The sequence below is a fragment of the Protopterus annectens genome, chromosome 9.part0 (genome assembly GCF_019279795.1).
Source record: "Protopterus annectens isolate FY-2018-M chromosome 9.part0, PAN1.0, whole genome shotgun sequence".
NCBI classification, from domain to species: Eukaryota; Metazoa; Chordata; order Ceratodontiformes; family Protopteridae; genus Protopterus; species Protopterus annectens.
This window is the reverse complement of record NC_056743.1, coordinates 782,035,417-782,048,491: the sequence shown is the minus strand read 5'-3', so window position 1 is coordinate 782,048,491 and position 13,075 is coordinate 782,035,417. Positions and strand designations below refer to the sequence as shown.

General features: G+C 36.7%; 1 protein-coding gene across 3 annotated transcripts in view; it reads right to left on the bottom strand.

Moving 5' to 3' along the window:
* LOC122811523 (transient receptor potential cation channel subfamily M member 4-like) overlaps positions 1-13,075 on the bottom strand; it is a 1,266,622-nt gene that overhangs the window by 389,879 nt on the left and 863,668 nt on the right. For all 3 annotated transcript variants that reach the window (XM_044083407.1, XM_044083409.1, XM_044083408.1), the window contains one exon: positions 12,285-12,430. In XM_044083407.1, coding sequence (XP_043939342.1) covers positions 12,285-12,430 — 146 coding nt within the window. The remainder of the gene's footprint in view (positions 1-12,284; positions 12,431-13,075) is intronic.

Sequence of the window (13,075 nt, the reverse complement as noted above, 5' to 3'; positions counted from 1 at the left end):
TTTTTTTGAAATGAAGTTGATAAAAGACTTTAGAGCGACATTTAAGCAAACTTTAAAAGTAAAGTAGGACACATTGAAAGCCTAAGCCTGAGGACAGAGGAGACTGAGGGATGGGGGGGTGGGTCATGGGCACAGTGGTGCAGTGGGTAGCACCGTCACCTCACAGCAAGAGGTTCCCAGTTCGATTCTCAGTTGGAGTGCCTTCTATGCAGTCTGCATGTCCTCCCTGTGTTCGCATGGGGTTCCTCTGGATGCTCATGCTTCTCACCACATATCGAAGACATGCAGTAGGTGAATTGGACACACTAAATTAGCCGTAGATGTGTGTGTGGTGCGGAAGAACAACCGTGGCAGGGCTAACCACCTGGTGGTGCTCTAGACAATTGTCACTGTTGAGGTGATATCCTGACCCAATGTGCAAAAATGGGAAAAAGAGGCTGTGGATGGATTGAATCTTTTCCATACAAGTGGCTGTTTACAAAGTGCTCTGCTCCAATGTCTGTATATCTCATAACAGCCAGCAAGCAGATACTCATATATGGATGATGGGTTGAATGTAGCAGATTTACTGTAAAATCTGTATTCTACACCTTTAGATAATCTAGTGTTTTGTTAACGTAATAATGCATAACACAACCCATGTAGATGTAGGTCACGGTATCCAGCAAATCCAAGACATTTTTACACATGAAAGATTGGGACACATGCCCTGTTCATGCCCAAAGAGGCAGCAATCATGGGACCAACTCTGGGGCATAAACAGATGAAGTTTTGACTATGGCTAAGACAAACACAGCTTGGGTAGAGGCTTGGAAAATGAAGAATCTGGGTAGAGGAATATAACAGTGGATCACCAACAATTCTGTGGGGGGGGGGGCTTTTTTTTTTAATTTGCTTGTCCACACCAAGTAAGTGGAGGCTTGAGAGGCACTGAATTGATGAGAACCAGGTACGAATGTTGTGTTCCTAAGCTGGTGATGGTAGCCCACATCTTGTGAGGGAAATGGCAGGCCCTGAAATGATACAGGTGCTTATGTCATCCAGCAACAGCAGGGCTAAAGCTTAAGTAGAAGTTCCTGCATTGCTGGCATGCCACAAGGGCACAAACATAATCCATAGCTGCCTGGATGATGGCCCATCTGGTTGGTCCTTTCCCTTATGCTGAGGCTATTCCTAACAGTGGGAGGATGAATGGCTTCCAGATATATAGGAGAGGTAAAAACAACACCTGAAAATGGAAATGATGGACATTAAGCAACACATTCCTTCAGGGTTCGGTGGTTTGTGTATTGCAATGTTCCCATTCTTACTAATGCTAGATTGTACATGATAAATGTTAATAGCTCCAGAAAAGTTTCTGGAATCAGGAAAATCAGCCTTTGGAAAAAATGTCACAAGTACAGCTAACAAAGCTGAAGAAATTCTTATAGTGGAAACATCTCAAACATTTTATCTTGAGAAATAATTTTTCAAATTATGCAATAGGTGTTCACCAAAGAAGCTTCAGGAGTATAGGGCATTCCGTTCCCAAACATTAAGAAAATGAAAACAATGCTCCTAACCTTAAGGGTCTTGGAAGCAATCTAGTAGAGTGCTCTATGAATATATACAGGCAAAACAATGGTGAAATGATACTTCAAACACTGAGAAACCGAATCATATGACTTGGGTAGGGAAGAAATAAACATCTAGCAATGAGTTGTTTACCACATGTTTTGTCAAATGTTTTTTCATCAGGGAAAGTAATTGAGAAACCTTGCTCAGAAATTTCACCCAAGGTCCATCTTTCAGACCATAAAATCCCAGTATGGGACCACTGCAAAAGATGTATTTGGTTGAGAGAGCAATACTCAGATGTACACACTTTAATCCTTCTATAACCATCACAAACTTGGAAGACAGATGTAGTCTCCTTCTCTGAAGACAAATGTCTGTTTTATTTCTCATTGTATTGCTTAGATCTAAGATATTTTTCTCAAAGCTAAGTCAGATAGGGCAGACTAAATGTATGTGGTTCTCTAATGTCCCAGATAACCACAATTCACAATTCTGTCATTATACTTCCTTGTAATCAAAGTCTCTGTCATGACACGATTTCACAGCAGAAGGGGTCCATCTAACTTTATAATCTGAAATCTACAGTGGCTGGCACAGCTGCATGCCAGGGAAGTTCTAATTATAAACAAAGACTCCTTTTTTCTTTAGAAGATGTGAATGTTCTGAAGAAAGCTAGGAAACTGTCTTTAGAAGAGAGGTACTATGTTAAAGCAAATAATATTTTCAGAGGAGAAATGTGACAAACTGATAGAAGCTTGTAATTGAGTTTTAGTGAAACATACAAAAAGCTGTATTGAGCTTATCTAAATATAAGTTTTTTGTAAAAAATCTGTATATAAATTTTGATTGTTGCTTCAGTGAGTATTTTAATATCTAAAACGTGAACTGCCTTGACTATGCAATTGTTTTTTTTAAACACCATTATTGAAATATCACTTGCGACATCGGCAAATTTACATTTATATAAAAATAATCAAACTGTATTAACAAGTTCATGTTTACAAACATTATACTTCACATATATTGCTATATATCATATATAACCTAAGCAACATTACATAAATTATTGAATTCCTGCCCTTTTTTAAAACAAGAAACCATCACTTACAACATAGGCAATCATACATTTACACAAGTGAAAAACCACACTGACACAATCCTACTTGCATGCATTTTATATCACAAACCATACTAACACACTGCCAGTTGCAAACATTACACATCACTTGTAATCTACCTAATCATTTTCAGTCAAACATTACATAGCTCATTTAAGTTCTGCTTCTTTTAAACCTCATTCCTCTCCTGTATGTGTTGTTCCCACAATTCCCATCATTTTTACTATGCAGTTTGCTCCTACCTTTTCTAAACATCTCAATCCCAGTTGTTTTATCTCTGTTACTATATTTACTACTTCTAGTAAAGTTAGTTTAGGTTTTGATTTCCATTTTCTAGTAACTTGTTTTTTCTGGCAGCCACCATAATTAGACACAGCAAGGCCTTAACAAGTCTAAGCAATTTTGATTCTGTATCATAGCTCAGAAAAATCATCTCCCTCATCCCACCAATCTGCCCACCCAGCATCTCTGACATTGCATCCCACAGGAAATCCTTAGTCCACTAACTCATCAGACTCCCAGAAAATATGTTCCCAATTACCTCTTTCTGCCCTGTCACACTTCCAACTTTTGCTGTCTGCCCAAGGAAAAATTCTCTGGAGTCTACTTGACATATAAAAATATCTATGTAACATTTCCAAGCAAAAATCCCAAATCTTCTAATTAAGTAGCATATTTGGGAGAAATATATATGACCTTCCATTGTTTTCTTGTGAATTTCTTATCCAGCCTCTCTTTCCAATCCTTTCTAACCTCCTCTGATTGATTCTTATAGTTATCATGCAATGTTTTATATGCTCTACTAATTATTCCATTTTTAATGGCAGCTTCTATTCTACATTCTACTAAAATTTCTACCAGTGCTGGTCTTTCACTTAGGACCCCCCTATTTCTTTGTCTATACTCTAATATCAATCCTTTATAGCAAAGGCAATGTCTAACCTGCAGTCCAAATAAATTCTTAGCGTCTTCCCATTCTATCATCTTTCCTCTTTAGTTATTTGGTCCCAATACCTTGGTTGCTTTGCCAGTTTTCTCCAATAAATTCCAGCCCTGTCTTGCCAATTCTCTGTAGCTCTAATTGCAGTCATCCCTATCAGCATAATCTCCTTTCTCTATTTCTGTTTTGGCTTAGTTCTTAGGATACTTTCTGCTACTTTATGGATATAATATTCTGTATGATTACTGTTATTCTCCTTAAAGGCCTGCATCCAAAATCCCAGTCTCTTCTTGTTTTTTTTTTTTTAACTACTTCATTTTATCATGTCCCCATAAATATGGATATTGCTGAACCAATTCATATGTGGATATATAACTTATCGCTATTGCCTTTGCTTTAGCTTCATTAATTTTGTATCCCAAAAAGATACAAAACTGTCTCAAAATGTTCAACACTGTAATGGCTTTTTGTCAGTTATAAAATAATATTATCTGCAAACAGAACCAGTTTTTCCTTGACTACCATACCAATTACATCCTTGAATTTCTGAGTCCCCTATTTTCTTTGCCAATGGTTCTAAACATAATGTAAATACCAATGGGGAAAGATGACACCCCTGCCTGGTTCCTCTGCTCAAGAAAAAATTGTCATAGAGAACCAAACCCACTTCAGTTTTCATCTCCAATCCCTTATATATCTTCCTAATCAACCTTATAATTTTTTCAGGAAAGGCAAATGTTTCCATTGCCCTGCTCATAAAGTCCAAGCTTACTCTGTCAAATCTTTCTCTGTATCAAGACCAACCAACAACAATGGTACTTTCTTATATTCTGCTTCCCTCTGGATTATCAATGTTCTGTTAATGTTATCAAATCTTTGCCTCCCCTCAACAAAACCACACTGATCCATCTCTATCGGGTTTGGCATTACTTTTGCCATTCTTTTAGCCTGTATGAAGTGGGATCTGATAGAGCTTTACCCTCTAAGTATTAGAGCTACCACTTTTTTCTTCCAGGATGTTGGTACTTCTCCTCCTCTTAAAATATTAAAAAACCTTCCAGATCTTTAAGATTTATTTTCCTCCTAGCTTCCAAACTTCCACAGGAATACCATCTATTCTTGGGGTCTTTCCTGTAGATTGGTTGTACATCACAATTTTTATCTCATCTCTGCTTTTCCTAATAGTTCATAATTAAACCTCATCTACCTCTAACCTTGGCATATTTAATTCTTCCACAAACATTTCCATGTGTATCTTTCACTGATTTCCATTTTTCTCTGCTTTACACAGACTTTCATAGAATTTCCAAAATATTTCTTATACCTTTACTGGATCTCATTACCTTCCTTGTTATAGACTCCTTTAACTTGGCAACAGCCCTTTCTAATTTCTGTTGCCGGAGTCGTTGTCATGCTAACTATTTGTGTTCTAGTTATTAGAAAACAATTGTGTAACAGCAATCTTTCTAAACTTGTGTATATTATCAAGATAATCCCTTATTTTCTGCTTAGCATTCTGCAGCTGATTCTCTTCTTGTTCTGTGAGATTCCCCCTATTCTGCAATACTTTATCATTTGTCACTGTCTCTAAATAATTCTTGTTACTTATTAATGATAGCTTCCTTTTTTACTTCCACCCTGTTTTTAAACTCCAATTTAATTTTATCCCATTCCCTAGCTATATTTTCAGAAGTAATTTCTATGCTCTTGAATAGCTCCTGAATAATCTCCACTACCCATTCCTTAAATTTCTCTCTCTCCAACAGAGAGGTGGGAAAGAGCCAGTGTCTCATTTTTATTACCCTGTGTTTTTATTTTAGTTATAATTAGTGCATGCTCTGAAATAGTTATTGGATGAGTACCAAGACCTTCAATTAAATGCACGTGCTCCAATGAAATGTAAATTCTGTCTAGCCTAACCTAGTTTTTACATCTTTGGGAATAATATGTAAATTTACTCTGAACTCTGAATACTGAATTCACATCTTTCATGCTAAATATTTTCATACATTTCTTCAAAAATCTTCTCCTTTGATATCCTTTCCCTTCTGGCCCCAGGCACATCTTCACTGCTGCAAATCAAATTCCAGTCCCTACCTATAAGTAATATTCCTTGCTGAAAATTGATTATTTCTCCCAGAATTGTCAATCTCCATTATAGCAGTTTTAGGAGGAATATAATTACATAGCAGTGCAATCCTTCTCCCTTGCCAATTGCCCCTTAACACTAGAAATCTGACATTTTTTTCTCTCTCTCTCTTCTATCCCTATTGGGGCTAATCTTGCAATAAATATAAGTACTCCTCTTTTCCATTTCCCAGATATTCCTCTGAATAGCTATCATGAAAACAATTAGTTATCAAACTCAACTCACATGTTCATTTCTTTCCAAGTGTGTCTCCTGTAACAATTATTTACACTCTACATTTTTTAATATAGTTCACCATTTTTTTTGTATTTATGTGTCAAGACCATTAACATTTAGAGACATTACAGAAAGCATCATTGCATTAAAAAGTTAATATTCCCACCTTTCATGTACACATTTTTTTGTTAAATGTCTAGTTCCAGCTTTTGTGTTACATGCATACACTGTTTCGCAGGTTGAACTTGAATATATTTGTTTCTTGTCATAGCCATTTGAGCCTATGTCACATCTTACAAAAGGTTATGTTTTATTGAAAGCCCTCAAGGAAAAAAAACAAACTAAAACCTACTAATTTAATACTAACACACAACTTCAAAAATTTAAGTTTTACCCTCCTAATAGAAACAGATATCCAAATGTCTCAAACTGACAGCCACACTCACAGACTTGAGTTAACCTAAACGATGCATGGTGCACTCTGTGCTTCTACTAATTGCTAACTGGTTTTGTCTTATCTTCATAGCTCTCCCAGCTGGGAAAACCCTGGAATGCTTTCAGAGAACATCATCTGCTAGCCAGTTACTCTTTTCTTTTTTTTTCCCCCAGCCAAATTCCATCACACTGTAACCAATTTCTCTTTATCAGATGGTCTCCATGGAGACATGAGAACCAGACAGCCAATTTCTCATTATCAGACTGTCTCCATGGAGACTTGCGAACCAGACAGCCAATTTCTCATTATCAGACTGTCTCCATGGAGACATGAGAACCAGACAGTTGATTTCTGCTCATCAGATTCTTTCCATGCAGACATGAGGGACAGATGCAGACTTGCAAATTAAGCATGCATTCATTTGTTAGAAAAAAAAAATCCTCGTATTACTCAATATTATTTTTCATTTACTTGCTTTCTCTTAAAACTTGTTACTAAATCAATCTAAGGCCTTTAATTCAGTCATTCCCCCATGCCAGAATGAGAAAAAGCACATTCATTTTTCTTTTGTCATGGTCTTTTAACCAGGCTTTTTTATTTTACATTGTAGTGCTTATATTTCTTAACACTGGGAACCAAAAACAAAACCACAAACTCCAAAAAAATAGGTCTTTTTTCAGTTGGCTAGTCCCCCACTTTATTGTACAAGATAAAGATGAAAAAAACACAAGTAAAATGAAACACTTTTCATTTAGCACTCTGGCTAAACTTCATCAGATACCTGGCAAAGAACAGACATAATTATGTGGGTTATATTTGAAAATATATTGCCTAGTCAACTGGTACCATACAAACTTTTAAGTCAGTTTACTTGAAGGATAAACAATGACTATGCTCTTAGAGTGCTAGAATTGTCTGGCTGGTGGCAGCATTTTTGTAAAGACAAGGAAGTAGGTGTTAGTACCCGAGATATCATTAACTCCTCATGGAAAATATTGTGTGCTTTGTGCAAAATAATCTTGGACAAGTCTCAATTACTATTGATAAGACTACACTAGAAGACATTATAGTCGATCTGGGTGGGTGAAGTCCTGGGGTGTATAACTAATATATAGGACTACAGAACAGATATGTGGCCACACTGGCAAGCCAGGTATAGATATAAGGTATAGAAGGAAAGCTGGTGATGGAATGAAGTCATCTAGGAAGTCATGTAAAGAAAGCAGTGTAGAAGAAAGTGGGAGATAGAAAAAATGACAGGGCTTGGAAGGAATACTGGTTGGCTAGCAGACTAAAAAGGGAGTTGCAATATCAAAGAACAAATCATCAGAGGTACTCTACCAGCTTCTGAAAAGTGATTCTGTAGCTGGCACAAAGAAATTATATCAGGTTGTAAGGCAAAGGCAGATGCCCTTCATAAGGGATGCCAGGAACAACCTACTCACCAGTCCACAAGACATCAAAGGCAGATGGAAGGATTACTTCTAACAGCTTCTGAATTAAAGTAAACCTCACAGAAGCTGTATTGCCCCAGATACAGCTTATGAAGAGAGAAGAGGAGGAACCCCTCACAGAAGAAATAAAAACAGGAAAAATGAAGTCAGGGAAAGCAATCAGATGAGGTCACTGTAGATATGATAAAGACGCTGAGTGAGATAAGGGAAAACTTGCACCTGTGGGTACTCACAGCAGTATGGAGAGAAAGGCGTATCCAAGATGACTGGAGAAAAATCATACTTGTGCCAGTGTGTTCAAGAACAAAGGAGACATTCATGACTGTGGGCAGTACAGAGGTATCAAACTCCTGTCACATTGCATGAAAGTTCCTGAGAGGGTGATTGATAAACAAGTATGCAGAGTAGTAGAAGGCAAGATGTGAGATGAACAGTCTTGTTTCAGATCAGGATGTAGCACAACTGAACCAATATTTGCAGTAAGACAAATACTTGAGAGTAAGCTAGAAACTAGGAAAGAATCCAACTGGGCATTCCTAGACTTCCAAATGAGGAAGATGTCATCTAAAAACCTGAAGTATACCTTTATGTTTTTCGTAAATATACTTGTGAAAACTTTTTTCCTCCTCCCATCCCAGGAGAGGAGAATCAAAAATGGGGGCAAAAAAGCTGCCCAACATGGCCACTCCCATAGTGTCATAATATTTTACCCAAAAAAATAAAATATTAATCAGAACTATTTCCTGTTTTTTGTCATTTCCAACATTTTTTTTCATCTAAAGGCCTCAAATAAATATTTACCATTTTTTTCAAAAAAAAATCCTTCTGTCTTGGGAATACAGGTAAGGGTCCCTTAACATCAATCAATTACCATTTTTATTTGTTTCAGACCATATTTCTTCATTAATTTTACCCAAAAAGTCGTATTCCCACAGAAGGATTTGAATTTTTTTGAAAAATATTTATTTAAATATTTAGATTTAGAGGCCAAGAAAAAACTATTGTTGTTGGAAATGGAAGAATGGATAATAATTTTATAGCCTATTTTTTAATTTTTATTATTATAGACAAATACTATATTGTGGGGGGGGCAGCTTGCCCCATTTTTACGCCTTGGTTCTCCTTGGATGGGAGGAGGAAAAAAGTTTTTCAAGTAGTATATCACAAAAAAAACATAAAGGTATACTTCAGGTTTTTAGATGACATCTTCCTCATTTGGGAGGATGGTCATGGTGGATGTTGGTCAATAAAGCCTTTAAAAACATGTTGGGACGAAGTTTTTATTGGTATTTGGTTGTTGGTTCGAATTCTACTTTATCATTCATAGACTTCGATAAAGCATATAAGGTCCCAAGAAAGCTGATTTGGGCATTCACTGTGGTATTTCAAAGTCACTGAAGCACCTGTAGAACTAGTGCAAGCTATGTACAAGGAGATCCAATAACTCAAATACAAACAGTGTTCAGTCTCACAAAAGTGTTCTCATTGGGAGTGGGTGTGCATCAGGGCTCAGCTCTGAGGCCACTTTTGTTCATACTGGTGATAGATTACATAAACAAACAGGCTAGAGGGGACAGATCAACAAAGCTGTTGCATGCAGATGGATGTAACATTACAGGAAACTTTGAGAAAGAACTGCAAAGGATAGAAGAATGGAATGCAAAACTGAAGGCACATGGGGCAAAACTGAGGTTCAAATGGCAACAAATTGGGGAATCAGAAAAAGATGAAAACTGAGTCAAAAGTGAAAAAAGTGAAACAGGTTACCAGCTTCAAGTATGTGGGAGGTGTGGTTCAGGAAAAGGGAAGTCTGAATGAGGAGGTCAAAGCTAGAATCACAGGAGCTGCTGCCAACTGGCACAGATTATCAGTTGTAGAGTATGAGAGAAGAATGCCAAAGAAGTTGAAAAGCATGACAATTCCCACTGTATGGTTGTTCAGAGACCTGGACAATAAAGGCAGTGCAGTTGAGGAAGCTACAGGCAAATGGAGATGAAGTACCTGAAACTGGTGGTAGGATGCACACTGTGGGGAAGACAAAGAAATGAGGACATAAGAGCAAAAGCCAAAGTAACTCCAGTTGCAGAAAAGGTCAAAAGAACAGATTATGATCATTCTGGTACATGGCAGAAAAGCAGAAGACAATCTGGTGAAGAATATTTGGGACAGACAGGAAGAAGGCAAGAGGAAGTGAGGGCATCCAACAAAGAGGTAGATGAATTGTGTATGAGAGAAGACCTGAGACAGTCGGGCATGCATGTTGAAGAAGGCAAGAGAATAGCACTGACTAGAGAGAGATGGCAAAAGTTAACACAATATCCCAACCCCAAGTAGAAAATGGGAAAAAGTGGTTGATGAGGATGATATATATATATATATATATATATATATATATATATATATATATATACATATATATATGCAGTTGCACATTGTAAAGCTTATATGAGTGTGCCAAGTATTGTTTATTATCTGAGGCAACAAAGCATGTTTACTGCATGCTTCTAACATTATTCACCACTCATATATTATTTGTTGGCAGAGGCATGGATCATGAGAGCCCTTGATTTTCACATATTAATTGGTGGCAGCTGGTGGGACAATATTCCTATTCATCACATATGGAGTTGGTAGCAGTATGTGGGATTATATACACATTTGTTTTATTTATTACAGTTTGATGACCGGGTTAGTGCACTGGGCCTGGAAGAGTCCATTTTTAGTGGAGACCCGGGGAGAAAAGCTCCTCAGGATATAGACAATTTTACAATATTTATACAAAAGTAAATACAGTAGAACAGTGAAAACTTCAGAGATAATATAAAATTTGTTAAAAAAATCATAACATTTCTAATTCTAGGCAATGATTTACAAAAGAGAGAGTCATGTTGTCTAAACATATTAAAAGTACAGGCATTTCAGATGAAAAAAACATGCAAGTAAAACATTTATGTACAGATAAAAAAATGTCTCATCCTCTCTCTTCAAGAAAAAAATTTGCCAAAATAGATAATTTTCCTACTGTGCAAGGCATATTTTGTGTAGGAATTTGCTTGTTCAGTTTCCAAAATATTGTACTACTTACACTGTTTACAGGACTCGTGTGTTTTACCCTCCAGTTCAAGTTCACCTGTCTGCAATGATCTCATATCTAACCCTAGTGTAAAATGTTTTCAAAAAACACTTCACCTAAGGAATCTTTGCTTCATCCTTTCAACAGTCTTGGATTAAAACTTCTTGAGCCTGCCGACTCAGTGAATATTATCATTTTATCTTAGGAAAGTCTGTTCTCAGGGGCTTTAACTTCAAGTGCAATTTCTTAGCCACAGCCTCTGATGTAAAAGCCTTATATAATTTTCCATACTGAGAGCATCAGCAAAATCAAACTCTTCCCTCATGGTTAATGTGGTTCTTCCTGTTTCTATGAATCACTTCATTCAACTGTCTATCTTTTGTAATGTATGAAAATGACTGTAATGTCTATTACACACCTTGAATGTGTGCAGGCAGTTCAGCTATGACTTAGAAAACACAAAATGTGACAGGAAATCTGACCGATTTGTTTTCTTTTATGGTGGGAAAACATGGAGTGCCTGTACTAGGTGAAGTCTACTGAAATGGATTACCACTGCAGTGACTTTCTGTTATGACGATACCTCGGAATTTGAGTAAACTGCCAAGGTAGACATTACAAGGACTTTGCTACACGTGATGTAAACTCTAGAAATATTTTAATGCAGTAAATGCTAGAATCTGCTACATGAACAAATGTACAAATACTTACAAAGCACAATAAGCTGGATGTCCAGTTTAGAAGGACAGTCATTATCATGATTGTGCTTGTATGTCGCCATTCAGTAAATATCCATCAGTTTGGAAAGGAAATGCTTGAGCTTCTGCCCATAATTATTATTGCTCAAGAGATTTTCCATAGAGTAAGGTAACACAGATGTGTGAGTTGTCCATGTAACAACAGAGCTTTGTGGGAAAGTTCACTTAAGCAGTAAAGGCACTGGCCACTAACTAGAATTGTATTTGGAAACTACTTTTATTTGATTTGTTATAACCAATGGGCTGTTACGTGTATACAGTTATGGCATGAAAGTTGTTTGCAGATAATTTTTGCTTGCCATAAGATTCATTAATTTTTAGCCTAAATGGTTTCTTGCTTAGAAGAAGCAAAGAAGGGGTTTGTTAATATACATTTCTTAGAAATCTTATTTCACAGCAAATGCCTATGCTGGCTATTGCAAGGAGATAACATTTGGAGGAATCTGTCTATATTCACTTCTATGCAGGTGAGCAAAATCCTATATGCAACAATGACTTATTTCTTAAAGATCTGCTGATATGAAAAATCATGCATCTTTACTTTGCTGTATACATTTAGATAAACAATGTTGATACAGTTTACCTGCACACCATCCAGTGCAAAGAAATTTCTTGCATCAGCATGTGTTGCGAGCTGAAGACACGTGGCTTTCCCCCATACCACAGAGTGGCGCACAAGTAAGATAAAAGCTTTGTCTTCGCTGTTTCTGTAGCATTCACTGAAAACATCTAGAATTTAGTAAAAGGAAAAGAGACAAAGAGAAATGTTTAAAAGCTCAAGGACTTCAGAGATACAGAAATGCTTGGAGAGGACAACAAAATATCTAATTTTGTCTACCATGTACTTGTTTTCAGCTCTTAACAACAACCAGTGATCATAAAAATGTCAGGCATACATGTCAAAACATCATGCATCTAAATATAAAGTCTTCAGCTTGTTTCTGTATCACAGGGTTTAAAATGTTTCATCTTTTAGTGCATTTTGTTGAGAAAACAAGTATTGATGTATTGATGAAAAATTAAAACCAAACTGGACATGTGTTGACTTGCAAGCTATTAGGAACTCACTGACTTAAGCTAGCCTTAAAAGTAGTACATTTCTGAGGTCCTCTTTCCAGATATGGTAGTCAGCATCGGTACTTGGGGGCTGTTAGCCTTGTGCTCAGTGGAATCTTTAAATATTTTCTAAAGTGGAATAAACACTTGTACTGAGTCTTTTGGATTAGAAGATCTTTATTAAGCAGATAAGCACTGCTTAGAAGACTAGTTTTACAGGGTTGTTCCAAGACATTTTATTGTGGTAAAAAAAAAAAAAAAAAAAAAAGTGTGGAGCTTAGCTGAGTAGCCGCTGTTGTGGTTAAGGGTGTGTGTTGG